The 16583-nt window shown below is 36.1% G+C and overlaps 2 protein-coding genes across 11 annotated transcripts in view; both read left to right on the forward strand.

Moving 5' to 3' along the window:
- The first annotated feature begins 1632 nt into the window (after positions 1 to 1632).
- On the forward strand, positions 1633 to 16016 carry si:ch211-142k18.1. 2 transcript variants are annotated; one of them, XM_087298139.1, is made up of 4 exons: positions 1633 to 1782; positions 7486 to 8125; positions 10797 to 10983; positions 14037 to 16016. In XM_087298139.1, the coding sequence occupies exons 2-3, from the start codon at positions 7617 to 7619 to the stop codon at positions 10969 to 10971; spliced, it is 684 nt and encodes a 227-aa protein (XP_087154265.1). In that variant the 5' UTR covers positions 1633 to 1782; positions 7486 to 7616; the 3' UTR covers positions 10972 to 10983; positions 14037 to 16016. The 2 variants fall into 2 exon arrangements, with proteins under 2 accessions (XP_087154265.1, XP_087154264.1); XM_087298138.1 differs by lacking the exon at positions 14037 to 16016 and having other exon boundaries at positions 10797 to 13643.
- The window catches only part of chrna2b (cholinergic receptor, nicotinic, alpha 2b (neuronal)), a 31667-nt gene continuing 30953 nt past the window's right edge, over positions 15870 to 16583 (forward strand). For 3 of the 9 annotated variants that reach the window (XM_087298109.1, XM_087298108.1, XM_087298113.1), the window contains exon 1: positions 15870 to 16388. In XM_087298109.1, coding sequence (XP_087154235.1) covers positions 16328 to 16388 — 61 coding nt within the window. In that variant the 5' untranslated portion in view covers positions 15870 to 16327. Of the gene's footprint in view, positions 16402 to 16583 lie in introns of all 9 variants that reach the window. The other 6 variants (XR_015518277.1, XM_087298107.1, XM_087298110.1 and 3 more) reach the window with 3 other exon arrangements.

The raw sequence follows: 16583 nt of genomic DNA on the forward strand, positions 1-16583 counted from the left end.
CAATGGCTGATCCTGAAAACAACAAGAAAAATGCATGTGCAACCTGCACGTTTTTGAGCACAATACCATTAGCATTTCTATTTAAACTACAAAAAATGCTGCTATAAATGGAAAATGGAGGTCATTTCACCTTGAAATCGCTGTGAAATGTGTAAGAGGAATTACAGTGCATCCAGATTCATAGCGCTTCACTTTTTCCACATTTTCTTTTTATGTTATAGCCTTATTCCAAAATGGATTAAATTAAATTATTTTCTAAAAATTCTACACACAATCAATACCCCATAATGACAATGTGGAAAAAAGATTTTTTGCAATTGTAGCTAATTTATTAGAAATAAAAAAAACCTGAAAAATCCTATGTACGTAAGTATTACCAGCCTTTGCCGTAAACTCTAAATTGAGCTCAGGTATATTCTGTTTCCACTGATCACTCTTGAATTGTGTCAGAAGCTTAATTGGAGTTCACCTGTGGCAAATTCAGTTCATTGGACATGATTTGAAAAGGCATACACATGTCTATATAATATAAGGTCCCAGGGTTGACAGTGCACGTTAAAGCACAAACCAAGGATGAAGACAAAGGAATTGTCTGTAGACACCAGAGACAGGATTGTTTCGAGGTACAAGGCTAGGGAAGGTTACAGAAAATTTTCTGCTGCTCTGAGAGTTCCAATGAGCACATTGGCCTCCATCATCCATAAGTGGAAGATGTTTGAACCACCAGGACTCTCCCTAGAGCTGGCTGGCCATCTTACCTGAGTGATCGAGGGAGAAGGGCCTTAGTAAGTAACTTTATTAAACTTTTCGGTCCCACTTTATATTGTGTCCTTAACTATCATGTACTTACATCAAAAAAAAAATAATACAATGTACTTACTGTGTTTATAATGTATTTGAGAACACTTGTGGTGCTTTTGAGTTGGGATAGAGAATGGGTTATGGACAGGTTTGGTGGTATAGGTAGGTTTAAGGGTGGGTTAAGGTGTAAGGGATGGTCAACAGTGTATTTACAAATGTAGTTACAAAAGTTAATTACACATGTAATTACATACATGTATTTAAGCACAAGTACACAGCAAATACATGTATTTACACAATAAGTATATTGTAACAAACTATTATTTCCTGTTTAAGTACATATTTGTTAAGGCCACTTAATATAAAGTGGGACCAACTTTTCAAGGTTGAGAGTTTTTGAAAGAAAGATCAAGGCACAATAATGCAATTCAAAAGCTCATTTAAACAGGGAAAAATACAAAATAAAAATGTGAATCACAAAATAAAGAAAAACTGCTAATTAAATTATATTGTTTTTAGCAGCTTTCATTCCTTTTGTTGTTCCTGCTATTAAATAAAATGGACGAGTCAGGTATAGTCATGAAAAGTATTTTCCACTTTTCTGCAAAACTATGGTACTTTATCAGACATCAGGGCACAGATGTGAAGTAAATTACCCCGCACTCTCCCCTAAATATTCTGCTCTCTCTCTCTCTCCCTCCCTCTCTCTCTCTTCCTCTCTCTCTCCCTCCTGACCACAAAAGAAAATAATCATTGAGTTTCTCCTTTTTTTATAAACACTCCCTCCCCTTCCAGTAGTCTCCAAATAGGGGCACAGACTTTCAGGTTCTCAAACTTTGCTGGAAGAAGTGAAAAGAAGTTTAGGGCAGGCTGATTATGTGTGCTCCACTTCTCTGCCTCTGAATGGCAAAGCAGAGAACAGAGCTGTGAACGTTTTGACCAGACACATGGCTCTACCTTGTGACATGCCAGAAGATTCTGGTGAGTTCTGCCAGTTTTTTGGGGGGGCTTTGTGTGTTTGCTTAAATGTATTAGGACTTTTACCTCTTAAACCAGATATAAGCACCGATGGAGCTAGTTTATCCATTTTGCATGCTTTCATGGTCTAAATATTAAACTGACCACTGATATGAGGGCATGACTCAATGCTTCAGTGATTTCTGGAAATATATCTTTATTACATTCTTTTAGTCATAGGAATTGCTGTAAGATGCACTGAAACATATTCTCTTTGTCACTGTTATTAGCTTTTAATCTGGATAATATTGCTTGAATTCATTTTTACATTTGTAAGAAAATAAACCGAAATCTAGCAATGCAAGTTTTTACTTCCAGTTCAATGAGAACTGTGGAATTTTTTGCATTAAACTTCCAAATGTGTTTGTCTACTCTGAAGCATGAGTTTTGGTTGAGCAAGATGAGTTCCAGACACTTGGCATTATTCTTGACTTTTTATTTGGGCATCAGGCTTTTTCATTATAAAGATACACACTTCCTCGACTTTGAACTGGTTTTGGCATTCATTTTAGGAATGACACAATGCTACTAAAAGGTGCCTGAAGGAATTGTAAAGGTCAAAAGTGCTGTTTGAATGGGCGTCCAACTCTATCATTTAGATGTCTAATATGTTTAATTGTTTTCTCCATTGTAAAACATTACATGCTCTGGACTGGCGGTGCAGGCGATTATGTGGGATAACAATGAAGGAGAAAATGTAATCAAAACCATTGTTCATTCACAGTGTTGATCAGTAAATCTAAAAAATAATATTTGCATGCTGTCCGTTGGTTTAAGAATGATATGCATCTTAGCAAAAGTTGCAATGTTTCTCATTCAGACTTAAAAATGCTAAATGTGTTTCAGCTTTTAATTCACATTGATGAAAAAGATTCATTTATTTTCTCGATGTGTTTCAGGACTAAATAAGAAATAAATCCCTGCTTTCATCACTGCATGCACTGCAGAGCAGAAGTTCATTACAGGCTGTGTCGGTCTGCTGAGTTACAGATATTATCATTCCTCCATGGAGCACAAATGTCAATCAGCGAGCATGAACAACTAATTACTGCTGTGAAGAAGCAAAGATGCTCCTGATTATACTTGTTTAAATTGTTCTTAGTAAAAGAGCTTGATAAACATTGATATAGGAATAATAACATTTTTTTTTTTAAGAATGCATCCCCATTGTTAAACGAAGGTGACTGCAGATTTTTTTATCTATATGAAAACACAATAAATATAAACAAAAAATTCAAATAATATATATGTTTAGGCAAATTGTGCTGAAGAACCTAAATGTGCCAACCCAGTGGAAAAGAGCTGCCGTTTTCCCTCAAAGACAGCTATCGCATTTCACACATTTCCAGATGTTGAGAGTGTTGGGATGGCCTGGAATAGACAGGGCACTGAAAAAGACATTACAGACGAGGCAATGAGTCCTCTGTATGATATTTTAACACCACCGCTGTTTTGTAGCAAAAATAATGACAAGATTAATTAAAGAGTCAATACTTGTTTTTCAGAGACATGGATGGGTAGTATTTATATGACACATGTATTTCAAAGATGTATTTTAAATACAAAATAGTATTTTGTAATTTGCTTTGATAGGGTTTATGAAAGTGGGTTAATATTTTGTATCAAAAGATTCCTGTATTTTTGTATTTTTGTATTGATTTGGGCTTTCTCATGTATGTGCCTAGGCTTGAGATGAGAATGCAGAATTGATTTATATTGAAGAAGGTGGATAATGCTTGGAGTATGGAAGGAAATTATGTATTGCATGACGATATCTACAATTCCTTGGCTGTTTAAATTGCCTGTAGTATAGTTAATGAAGAGGAAAGATGTCTGCAAACAGATGTCAAAGTGGGACAATATATGAAACAAAAATATTTAATAATACAGCAACTCAGTTTATACAGCCTTGTCACCCAACTCAGGTTATTCGGCATCTGCAGGATATATTCAAAAAGTTTATTTGCAAAAAATGATAACTCTAAATAATAAATTATGTGGAAATTACATATGAAAATAACTAAAACTGGATTTTTATTTTAGTTTTCAGAAATCATGTGTTACAGTGTAGGCCTTTTGAGGAGTTCAATTGCAAAAAAAAAATAGATTTATGAAAAATTCTGTAAAAAAATAACACTTCATATATCACCCTTTTAAAATATAGGAATGTTAGGACGTTGAATAAGCATTGTACAGAGATTATTAATTGTACTGGCCACACAATGGGTTGAAACATAATCAACATACACATGTATAGTACTATATTCTAACTCATTATTGAGCAGGGCTTCCTCTATGAGATTTGTTAAATGTGTGTGTGTGTGTGTGTGTGTGTGTGTGTGTGTGTATATATACTAAATTAACAAAAAAGAAAAAAAGTATAGATATCTAGCTACTCATGTACAGTAGTAGAGGCAGAGAATCGGCTAATACTTGTTTACTTCTCGTTTAACTTCGAAGGGATTGATCGAATAGGCCTAATTATGGAAGGTTTGACAGGAAGGTGTCAGGGTTCTGCCACTTTGGTCTTGAAAATTCTTGTTTTGGTGGCAGAGCTCTGACACTTCTCATGTCTGGTCCTGTTTCTGTCTCTGTGTGAGCGCGCGCCGTCGTGGGTGTACGTAGAGTGTGCGCGCTCCTGCTTGACGCGGCCGTGCGCGCGCTCTGCGTCCCTCAGACGCGTGCGCTCTTGTACTCGTGTTTGTGTTTTCGTCTGTCAGCAGCATGGTGTTTCATTCCCAGCGTCTCAGTCTTGTTGGTTTCGGTTTTGGTCGGCGCTGGGATGAAGCATGCATGCTGCATATGTGAGCGCATGGTGAGTGTTTTCATTCATCGTGTGCTCGTGTCTTGCGTCTTTTGTCAAAGCACATGGCTCGGTGTTTACATTGGTCACGTGCTTTTGTCGTGTGCTTCAGTGTTGTGTTATGTGAGCGCATGGCTTGTATTGTCTCTCTGTGTCATGCGCTCTCCCGTCTATTGTCTAGTCCCACCCTCCTTGTTAACCCATATTTAGTTAATTGTGTTCACCTGTGTTTCAATTTACTTTTTTGCTTTATAATCCCCCTCATGTTTTCAGTCCTTTGTCAGTTCGTCGTTGCTAGTTTCCTGTCTTGTTGTGTCCAGCCCTGTCTTGTCCTGCCAGTCCTGCCAGCCCTGCCAGCCCTGTCAAGTTTGTTTTTGCCTTTGTATTCATGTTTTCCCCTTCGGGGTAGTTTTGTTTTGCCTTTTATTTTTATTTTATTATTAATAAATACCCATTGTTTCTTTGCACTTGAGTCCTCGCTCCTTTTCCCCACCACGACCGTGACAGAAGGTTCATGCTAACTTGTAAAAGTATTTTGTAGTATTTTTAAAATACAAAAATACAGCATTTTATTTTGATACATTTAAGGCTGCTGTATTTTGATACACCTAAAATGGAGGTATTTGGTATTTTATTTTAAAATACATAAAAAAAAAAACACATTTCAATGTAAAAAACATTTTTTAGCTTTTTTTATTAAGTTTTTTTAATTTTTTTATTAAGAAGTCAATCATTATTACATGCATATATAAGTAGCAGCCATTGCATTGTCCAAGTGACAGTAACATTTGGTTTCTGTGGACTGTACGTATTAGACCAATCACAAAACACTGGGATATCTGACCAGTCAGAGTAGACTCTTAAAACGGGGGTTAGGTAGACCGAATACATAAACTAATCATTTCAGCCACAGAAATAAAAGAGTCAATGCCTAAATGTATTTTATGAGAAAATTAAAGTTTTTGACCTTGAATGAGTCTACTCCTTATGTAGGAGACCTCCAAAATGAAATACAAATGTATAATATGGGCACTTTAAGTGTTATACACTACATCAAATTGAAAGCTTTTTTAATTTATAATACCATGTAAAAAACAAAACTCATTGCCACCCAACAATAATCTACGGCACCGATTTAAAAATGCGAAAAAAAGGAGAGTGTGAGAGAGAGATAGAGAGCCTAAGACTAAACAAACAGCTTCACTTCCTCAGAGGGGTCATGTGCTCCACCTCAGGGCCCTCACATAAATGAATGCGCAGGACGACCCCCTCCACGTGCTCCAGAAAACCCTGTAAAAGTGTGCTGCTTCATTTAGCTTTCACATAACAGCTGGCAGACAGTCTAGTTTAGCAAAAGCAGTAGCTGCTTTCATCCCCTGACCTCTTATTATCCTCATGTTTTAACAAGTGTTACACGAAATTATGGGAGTATTTCGTTGCTAGTTTAATATCATATGACCCCACCCCCCCCACCCCCCCCCCCAAAAAAAAAAAAAAAAAAAAACATATTTGGACTCTTTAGATGCAATTCAAAAATAAAAATGCCCTTGAAAAATGTAACTAAATAAAAAGTGAGATTTATGTTAAAGTTCCTCTATCATAATATTTTAAGAGAAGTTTTATAAACTAATTTCCAGAGGAGCATGTGATATAATTGAACATTCTCATCTGTAATCAGTAATAATTTAATCAGATTGATCCAATCTTACAATAAATATACAGATTTTACCCCACTGCCTTACCTTCATTTTGGAAGAATCCTCCTTCCACTCCATCTCCTCCTTTCCCTCACTTTTATAAGGGGAGCTTTCGAGACCTACCTGATCTCGGACCCCCTTTATATGCTATTGACCAAATAGCATGCCAAATCTGCCATTTTTTAAAACTAAATGCTGTCTCTCTGTATCGATAGACATCAACAGAAGGACCACCATTCCTAAGATGCAAGCAAATGATCAGACTTTGATTAAAGATTACCAAAAAAACTTTTCTTCAGTGGATTAACTGGCACAGATTAGTTACCAGCTTTGCCATGAAAGTACAAAAAAGTTATTGCAAGTTATGGCAGTTATTGTTATTGTTTGTGTATTATCATTTGACCGGACTTTACTTTTCAGGTGAGCATTTGCGATACATGCATAACTGTATAAATGTACATGAGTGGAATATTAAGCTATTTTGAACTTTAATCGCACCATGCACGTAAGCTCATCGACAGTGCACTACACTGTTCTTATACCTTGATCGATGCGAACAAATTACCCTTGCACGAGACATTCTATTAAAATAAATGGGTTTCCTAGCACAACCCTATCTGCATCCAGTATAATAATCAGTTTAAGCTTGCACAGTTATGACTGGATGGAGAGCAAAACTAGCGCTGAACACTTCTATGCAGAACGGTGCAGCATAGCCTTTTTTGGAATCATATTTTTATGCAATTTTTAATGTTGTGGCTCTCTAGCAAATATACAGTACTTGTGATACACTTTTTTGTTAGAAAGTTCATATATCAGTGTCACGCACATCCAAATGCATACTCTGTTCTGTTGGTCAGTCACTAATAATGCATTTCTGAAACTAACCGACCATTCCTAAAACATTTAACAGTCTGAATTTGGTCTTGGGGCATCAAGGTGAGTTGGGTCAATTGGGTAAGCTAAATTGTCCGTAGTGTATGTGTGGGAATGAGTGTGTATGGCTGTTTCCCAGTGATGGGTTGCAGCTGGAAGGGCATGTCGATAAGTTGGCGGTTCGTTCTGCTGTGGCAACCCTAGATTAATAATGGGACTAAGCTGAAAATGAATGAATTTGGGCTGGTTCTAAAATAACATGATCTGAGCTTTTGTTTATTTTGTCCACAGATGAGCTCAGAGTTTTGCAACAGTGGTGATTGTGTGGAAAATCCTGTCCAGTTCCGCACGGCTAAAGAGAGACCTTATATTTATCATCGTTTTGGTTCTTCCTCTCCATCACTCACTAAGATCTGGTCATTATGAAGCTGTGCTGGACACTTTTCTCATGGCTTCTCACACTGCTAGTGATGCCAGTTTACAGTCAGAGCGGTGATGATGGAGAAGTGGGATCCGGTGACATTTCTGGGCCTTTGGTCAATGGCAGTTCCTCAGCCTCAATCCTCCATGCGGTCGGTGACGAGCCAGACAAGAACAGGCCGCTTTTTCAGACTCTTCCAGAGACGGAGAGCGGCGACTGTTATGTCAATTTCCACACCAGCCAAGTGATGTCACGGCGGTTACGAGCTTTTAGAGAGGAGGTTTCATATCTAAAGGCCATCCAGCATGGGAACCAGGCAGTGATGGAGAATCTGGTCCAATTTGTAGGAGCAGAAATGGGGGATCAGCGATACGAAGAGGTGATCCAAGAGAACATTGTCGGGATCAGGGAGGATCATGGGAGCTGTGGGAGTGTGGTGACGAAAGCAGCAGAGGAGATGGAGAATCAGCTGGAAGGAGACGCTCAGGCCACTCTGGCTGGAATTCAGAAGTGAGGGGAGTTTAATCTTAATAGGACAGTCATTCGCTCTAATCTCCAAGGCGGAGGTCCAAGGTTTTTAACTATTTAACTGTCACACAAATTGAAATTGATATATGACATATAGTATGCCTATTAATTAAAGATAAGTTCTGATTTAGACATTTTTAATGTACTGAAAAATGTATCTTACTGTACATTATGTCAGTGGTTCCCAAACTTTTTTTGCCTGAGACGGCTTTTCAGCTTGAAAATATTGTACGGCCGTTTTAAGGTAACATTTAATCATATTATCGCTCATAGAAATTTGCAGTACAGATGCAAAAAGGTTGTTTTCAGACAAACAGTATGTTTATTACTATATCTAGATATGTTTATGAACAAACAATAGCCTGATGTAAAATTTAGAAGCAAAACATCAGTAGGCCATTTGTAACTGAAGAACCCTATATTAGTTGCCAATTAGCTGCTAATTTTTCAAAAGTTTCTTGTCAGTGGATGTGACGTCCCTCATCTCATTTTGGATGTGTGTCAATACTTTTGCAAAAATACTCTGGGCTTGTTGCAGTGTTGGGGATGAGTCATCTGCAATTGTCTTATTAATTTGGACGGCCTCATGCATTCATTAGCAAGAACTTTGGTGCAGATAATGTACTGTGGCTGGGTCAGGGACTCTTTGCTTCGAGAAAATGGAATAAAACCATAGTTCAGGTAACTATCTTGGTATTTCCTGCTTTTCGTGTTTCCAGTATTGCTTGCGATACCAAAATGTTTAGAGCTTCCTCACCTGGGTCCAATATGCTTTGCTCATTAGTATTAGCTGCTGAAGGCGAATCAGTGATATCAGTGAAAATGGCGGACGTGAAACAACAAACTGAGGATGTGATTATGCATGCCTTTCAATCAATATTGGTGGACAGGGGTACCGCACTCCTACGTTAAGTTAAAAAAGGGTCTATACACTACACACGTCTGTCCAAACAGTTTAAAAAGATTTTTTACCATAGGTGACCTTTAAATTACTATGTATCCCAAATATATTTCAAATGTAAAAAATATATTATAATGTTATATTATATTAAGATTTTTTTTTATTTAATTTAGTTTTTATTATAATTTTTCCAATTAATGGAGAGTAAATAATGTATATATTGCTTATGACTAAACTATTTAGGTTTAAAACATAGTTCAGTGGTTCTCAAACTGTGGTACACACAACATATATTTCAAAATTTATAACAAATTATTTATATATGAATATGATAGCCTATATTTTTACATATAGCCTATATTTATGAGGTCCAAGCAACATTTCCAGGTTTTGATGAATAGGCTAATATGTTTATACTTTGCCTTTAAGTACAGTTTTTTTTGTTGTTGTACTTTTTAAGAACAGTAGCCCATCATTTTTAATTAACTTTTAAAGGGACATTTTAATTTAAACGTTGACATTTGATTTTGTTTGTTTGTTTGTTTTTACCTGTAAGCACAGTATTAACGTTCAAACTATTTATATTGTTTAAAGTGGCTGACAATAATAAATATTCTTAATAATAGGAATTTTAAAAATTAGGAATTAGGAATTTAAAAAATTAGTGCAGAGCTGTAGCTGCTTCATTGGGCCTACTACACTACTGTATTTCAATATTGGTGGTATTAATGTTATATGGTGGTGGTAATTTATTTCTGTGGTGGTACTTGATGAAAAATATGTAAGAACCACTGTTTTAGTTTTTTTACATTAGACATTTACTAACACTGTTCATTTTAAATACATTTTATTTAAATAGTAATTTATATATCTAAAATTTGGTGACACGGTGGCTCAGCGGTTAGTAGTGTTGCCTCACAGCAAGAAGGGCACTGGTTAGAGTCCCGCCTGGGCCAGTTGGCATTTCTGTGTATTGAGTTTGCATGTTCTCCCCATGGTCCAAAGACATGCGGTATAGGTGAACTGAATAAACTAAATTGGCCATCCGTAGTGTACAGTATGTGTGGAAATTAGTGTACATGGGTGTTTCCCAGTACTGGGTTGTAGCTGGAAGGGCATCCGCTGTGTAAAACATATGCTCGATAAGTTGGAGGTTCATTCTGCTGTGGCGACCCCATTTTAATAAAGGCACTCAGCCGAAAAGAAAATGAATGATTTATATATCTAAAATGTACTGAATATAAAGTACTAGCCTATATCTAAAATGTACATTTACTACAATGTTAATGACTAAATGTAATATATATTTTAAAAATTGTATTGTCTTTTGAAATATAAGGATACTGTATTTTATTTTATACATTTAATTTATACATTTTAAATACATTTATTTATTATTTACATACACTTTATACATTTCTTTTCCCCAAGTAATAAAATTACCCTATTATTGCAGCTTAAGTTTCAAGTTAAAAGGCAGTGAATTAAAAAAAATGTAGGGCCTCAAACAAACCACAGTGATGCTGCTTAGATTCTGGTGTCTAGGTTTTCCATCACCAGCCTGGACAGCAGGAAGGAATGTAAATTTCAGCCCCTGTGAGGCCCCTGGTTTAAGAAATACTAAGAGGCCCCTGTTCATTTCCTTTTTCCCCTTCTGTTTCTTGCTCTCCTGCATGCTCTCTCTCTCTCTCTCTCTCTCTCTTTCTCTATCTTGGATATTTTCTGATTTTTTTTCTTCTTTATGTTCTTAAGAATAAAAGAAGAGTCTCTTGCCTTTGAAGAACTGTTGCGTGCCGCCTCGGACATCGCTACTCGACTGGAGAGCACATCACGAGCCCTGCATGTGGAGATGATGGAACAGCTGAAGAAGAACACCAGACAGCGCGCTGAGCTAAATGAAGCCATCCGAGCTGGAAAAATACGATAAAAGTGTTAAATGGCATGTCACAACCTCATTTATGCATATTGTTTTAATAGCAATGCTGTCACATTATAGAGTCCCATACATGGATGTTTCTAAATAATGCCCAGCAGGCACAGGACATAAACATGATGTCAGATTGACGTTATACCCCAATGTCGTGGGGATGTTGCATATTGTTTGGAAATGAAAATCGGGTTGACGTAAATGTCAGGCTGACTTCAATGTACAACGTCCAACCTAAAATCAACAAAATATCAATTCAATTCAATTCAATTCAATTCAATTCAATTCAATTCAATTCAATTCAGCTTTATTTGTATAGCGCTTTTACAATGTAGATTGTGTCAAAGCAGCTTCACATAAATGGTCATAGTAACTGGAACAGTGTGGTTCAGGTTTTAGTGTTTAAGTTCAGTTCAGTTCAGTTTAGCTCTGTTCAGTGTGATTTAATCATTACTGAGAGTTCAAACACTGAAGAGCAAATTCATCGATGGGTAGCTCTACCAATCCTGAACCATGCGAGGCAGTGGCGACAGCGGAGAGGGAAAAAAAACTTCACCTGATGGGAGTGAAGAAAAAAAAACCTTGAGAGAACCAGACTCAGTTGGGCACGACCATTTTAATTTCTCCGCTGGCCAAAAGTCTTGTGCAGAAATTCATTCGCCGTGGTTTATGCTGGAAGATGGCCTCAATGAAGACTCGTCTGTCCCTGGAGCGTCGCTGGAATCAGACTCATGTTCTCCACTCCCCATGACCATCAGCGCAGCAGCAGCTCAGGATATGGCCTGGTCCCGAATATGGAATCCTTGGGATCATCACGTCGCTGGTCTTGGATCCAATCAGTGACTCCGCCTAATCTGAGGACCTCGGGATGAGTATCCCCAGGTGAAAATAGAGAATAAACATCTAATGATGTTACAGCTTGATGTTGTTTGGACATTACCACTAGGGGTGTGGCAAGATCGCATATCTAAATTGTAACGAGATCTTGCGAGTTGTGATGTTATGATGAAGCCTGAGAATGAAATTAGCCCTAAAGATTGGAGGCAGGTTCGAATTTGAACTGCAAATGAAATGTGTTTAGCTTGTCCTTTACTGCGTAGAGTTTATTAAGATAGAAATAAAACATCATTCATTTTATATTTAGAAAAGACACCTTAACTGTTTTGCAATTTGTGATTTTTATTTTTTAGTTGAATCTATTTTCCATTCATATATTTGCAAATATTTTTACCTACAGGTTGGGGTTGGGGGGACGTTTGGTTCATAGGTTGTTAGGCGACCATCAACCCTCATTAAGTGGCCCAAAGCCACACCACCTGCAACTTGATCTTCCATTGGTAAATTAATTTGATAAAAAAAGTGTGCGACATTTTCACACAGGAAAGCATGCTTTATGAGGGAATGTAACTGATATGATACGCTGCAACGGCCACTTTAATAACAAGATCAATGTAGCAAAGATAGCGAGCTGAAGATAGACAGTGTTGTTGCCAGGGCGGCCAGAGTGACCTTTGATGCTCTCACCGCCTTCAATGTGAAAGCACAGTTACTCATTAGTTGTGGGTTGAATTTGGGCGCTCAAGTGTCTCGGTAGATGTAAGAGAGAGAATACTGTCATCATCAAAATAAAAGATTTTTCAAAATAAAAGATCGTTCAGATTCAGATAATAAATAAAACAGAAATAATCATTGACTTCTTGTGCGACCCGGTACCAATTTATCCTTGGACTGCTACCGGTCCGCGGCCTGGTGGTTGAGGACTACTGCTTTACTGCATATAGTTCATTAAATAGAAGTAAAATAACATTCATTACAAGTTGAGTTAAAAAAGCACATAAATAGTTTTGCAATGTGTGTCATTTTTCCATTCATACATTTCATCATTGAAGATTTCTTAAAAATAGTGTAAAAATCTCGTCTCGCCTCGTTCTGATGAACAAAATCTCATGTCATCAATCTCTAGAGTAAGGGTCTCGTCACACCCCTAGTTAACACTATTAGATATAACGTCTATCGGCATTGGATTTTTTGTTGCCATACCAACAAATAAATGTCAGTATTTCACATCAATATGACGTTAGTTTAAGATGCTGGCTCAGCATTGGATTTTGGTCACTTAAAACAACCTAAAATCAACCAAATTTCAACGTCATTATTTAACGTCAAAATTACATTGTCTTTAGATGGTGGCCAGAAATTGAATGATGGTCACCTGACATCACAACCTAAATCTGATCTAATATTAATGCCTTATGACGTTGTGTGCCTGCTGGGTGTTAACTAGTGGTCAAAGGCCAGAGAAATTATATTTTATTTTTTTATGAAGTCTCTTTTGCTCACTAATAGTATTTATTTGGAAAAAAAAGAATATAATAAAAGCAGTAATATTGTGAAATTTTGTTTCAATTTAAAACATGTTTTTGTAATGAAATTAATTTGAGCATCATTACTCCAGTCTTCAGTGTCACATGATCTTTAAAAAAGAATTAAAATGTCATGATTTTTTACTCAATAAATATTTATGATTATTATCAACAGTAAAAAAAAATGTTGGGGTGCCAAATAGTTTGTAGAACATAGCATTCAAACAAGGTATTGCTAAAAAAACTTTAAATCAGTCCCATTATTACTTAGTTTTTGCTTTATTCAAATAAATGTTACACATCAAAGAACCCAGAAACGTGGACTGTTTTCATGTCATATAAAGCAGAAAGACATAATTTCACAATGTTACCATTTTATTATTTTTTTTGTTGTTGTTGTTGTTGTTGTTGAACAAATCTGTTGAGCTGAAAAGACTTTTTTCCAACATATAAAATTATTTCAAAAATCTCAAACTTTTACTAGGAATTTACAGAATTAACTTTATCTCCTCTTCTCTCTTTGGATTGTTTTCCTGCAAAGAACCTAGAGAATAGACTCAAACTATATTTTTCTCCCATGTCTGATGTTCATTTGTGAGCCGTAATGAAAACATAATGGCTTTGTCTACAAGAAAAACTGAAAAAAAATGGTCTTGGCAGTGAGGTGACATCTTTAAAAAAAAAATCTCTTTCCAAACACAGACAACCCCGCAGCAATGGTCTGGCTGTCTCGGCGCTCAGGAGCAGATGGTGAAAAGACTGTATGAGGCTTTGGAAATTGCAAGCAGCAGCTCATATACATTACAGAGAGAGAGAGGAGAGGTTCATGAGGGGTCATGGGGAGATTATCGGAGAAAAAGTGGAAGAGTAAAGAGGGGGTTACTTATATTTCTGTAAATTCTATAAAGTGCATTAAAATGCATAATTATAAAAATAAAGTTAAGTAAGGTCGACATTGCTTTTAAGTGAATGGGTTTACTCATACTTTTTAAAGTGAAGTTATTAATCGCTTTTTACAGTGTCTAAAGTGACAATAATAATTGTATGGTCAAACAATTACACACAACAAAACTGTTATGAATACTGTCACAACATAAAGATAACCATAAATTTAACCATGGTTTTACTACAAATAAACCAACAAACATGGTTGTGAACAATGGAAACCACAAATTAACCATGGTTTTCCTACACCATCCTATTTGTTTACAGTTGGGGTTATCAATTGTGTGTACAAATGGTGATCAATACATTTTTGATATGGTCAATTTTTGTGAGGGTATTTTTTCAGCTGACAAACTGTCAAATCCTTGACTGCAAATCAGAGATTTTAAAGACCTCAAGCATTTAAATTGGCAGACAATAAAAAATGGTAGCACATGCTTAGAACAACAATCATTATTGGCATGCAGTGTGTGTAAGCTTATTCTAATCTGTTCAGATTTGTATGAACAGCCTTTGCTCTTGTGAGAAATTGAAGATATTTTTGTATAATATTGGAAATATGTGGGTTCTCATAGTAGCCTACTTGAAAAACTTGTTAAATATCAGGGAGCTAAAAAAGTCAGTCAATATATAGTCAATATAGATTTTTATAGTAATTCCTCAGCTAGAAATTGTTCTGTGAGACTGTAAACTCTTTACATTGATTAAGTATAACATCCAGTTAACAAAAACCTTAAAGTCAATGAAAATAAGGTGTGGAAACCCTGAAATGCTATGAATGTACAATAAAAAAACTGTAAATAAACTGCTCATTTATGTAAAACAAATGTAAAATCCTATTTATAAATAAAGCTGAAATACAAACATGAGGGGAAATGATTAATTATATGTATGTAGTCTTACTACAAAAATTATAGAAAATTTGTAGTAGCCTAAATCTGGGTTTTTAATTATTATCATTTGTATAACCAGTTTTAGATTAAAGAATAAAACCCATGGTTATTCTTTTTTATTTAAGAAAATCCTTGTTTAAAAAATGATATAAGGCTATGGTAAAAACACAAATATTACGCTTATAGTTAAGTTACCTTGCACGTTAGCCAATTGAACCTTGTTGAAATTCGTCCGTCCATTCTTTATCGCGTTCTCAGACGTATACAGGACTTCAGCATTTTGGCGCTGTATGTTTACATAAGCCATTTATTTAACTGAATTATTGTTATGAATGGATCGTAAAGTCACTCGGAGTTTGTATCACTTTCAGCTGTTGATTGAGCTGAGCTCTCGTTTCCCTTCGGCATTCATTCAGCTATCCTGACCTCTAGCGGTTTTCGGCTGCAATAACAAATCATGGTAAAAGTAGTTGTACATAATTGAAGTATGTTTTATTTTTATTTATTTATTTTTGGTCAGCATTTCTGATTTTGTCCGAGATAATTATGTTGTTTTATTAAAAACAAAAAAACGCATTTAAATGTGTTGCTAATTGAATTCGGCCTAATTGAAATTCTGTGATAGGCCCCTCCTCCCTCTATGTCTGTCTGACATGAAAGTGTAGATGCGGAAAGAGAGAGGGAAAGAGAGATGCTCAGTCTGGAGTAAATCCTGGAAACAGCAGGAGCCCGGTCAGGAGTGTAAACCTGCACTTTCTGACATAAATGGAGTCCCTTTGGAAAATATCTGCTTCTATATCAATACTTATTTTTGAATGGACGAGGAAATAAATACTTTTGCAGCACGGAATCTGTGTTTTTGATCTTCAGCTGAACAGGTGCGCCAAACTAAAGATTCTCAACCTGCCTGTTCCCTCTTTTTTGTACGGAACTTCCGTGTTGGAATAACAAGAATGGATAAACACTGGATTTATGCAACTTAATTCAAAATATATTTACGAAAAACACTTGAAAAGAACATCTCACCTTAAATATTACAACCAGCGGGTTGAACAACAGGAAAAATAGAAGTCATGAAAACAACTGAATTATACGGAAACTGGAGCGTGGAATCCAGCTGAAAATAGAAATGTTTTGAAAGTGTTTGGCTGTATAATGGCAAGCTTTACGAATCAGCTGGTCTTTCTGAGAATTACCCTTCTCTGTACTATCATATGTGAGTCAAGTAAGTTTCATCTCTAATTTTCTCTTTTTCCCTCCACAAAGAGCCAGAATTGAAAATATAGATAATTTTTGTTTTAATAATTTTAACATAGCAGAACTTTGTCTGGTTCCTCAAAGAAACTTTTAGTAAAAGGTTCTTTATACATAATATAACCTTTGTGGACTAAAAAAAGAATCCATGGACTTC

Source organism: Danio rerio, chromosome 20 (genome assembly GCF_052040795.2).
Source record: "Danio rerio strain M-AB ecotype USA chromosome 20, GRCz13ab, whole genome shotgun sequence".
Lineage (NCBI taxonomy): Eukaryota > Metazoa > Chordata > Actinopteri > Cypriniformes > Danionidae > Danio > Danio rerio.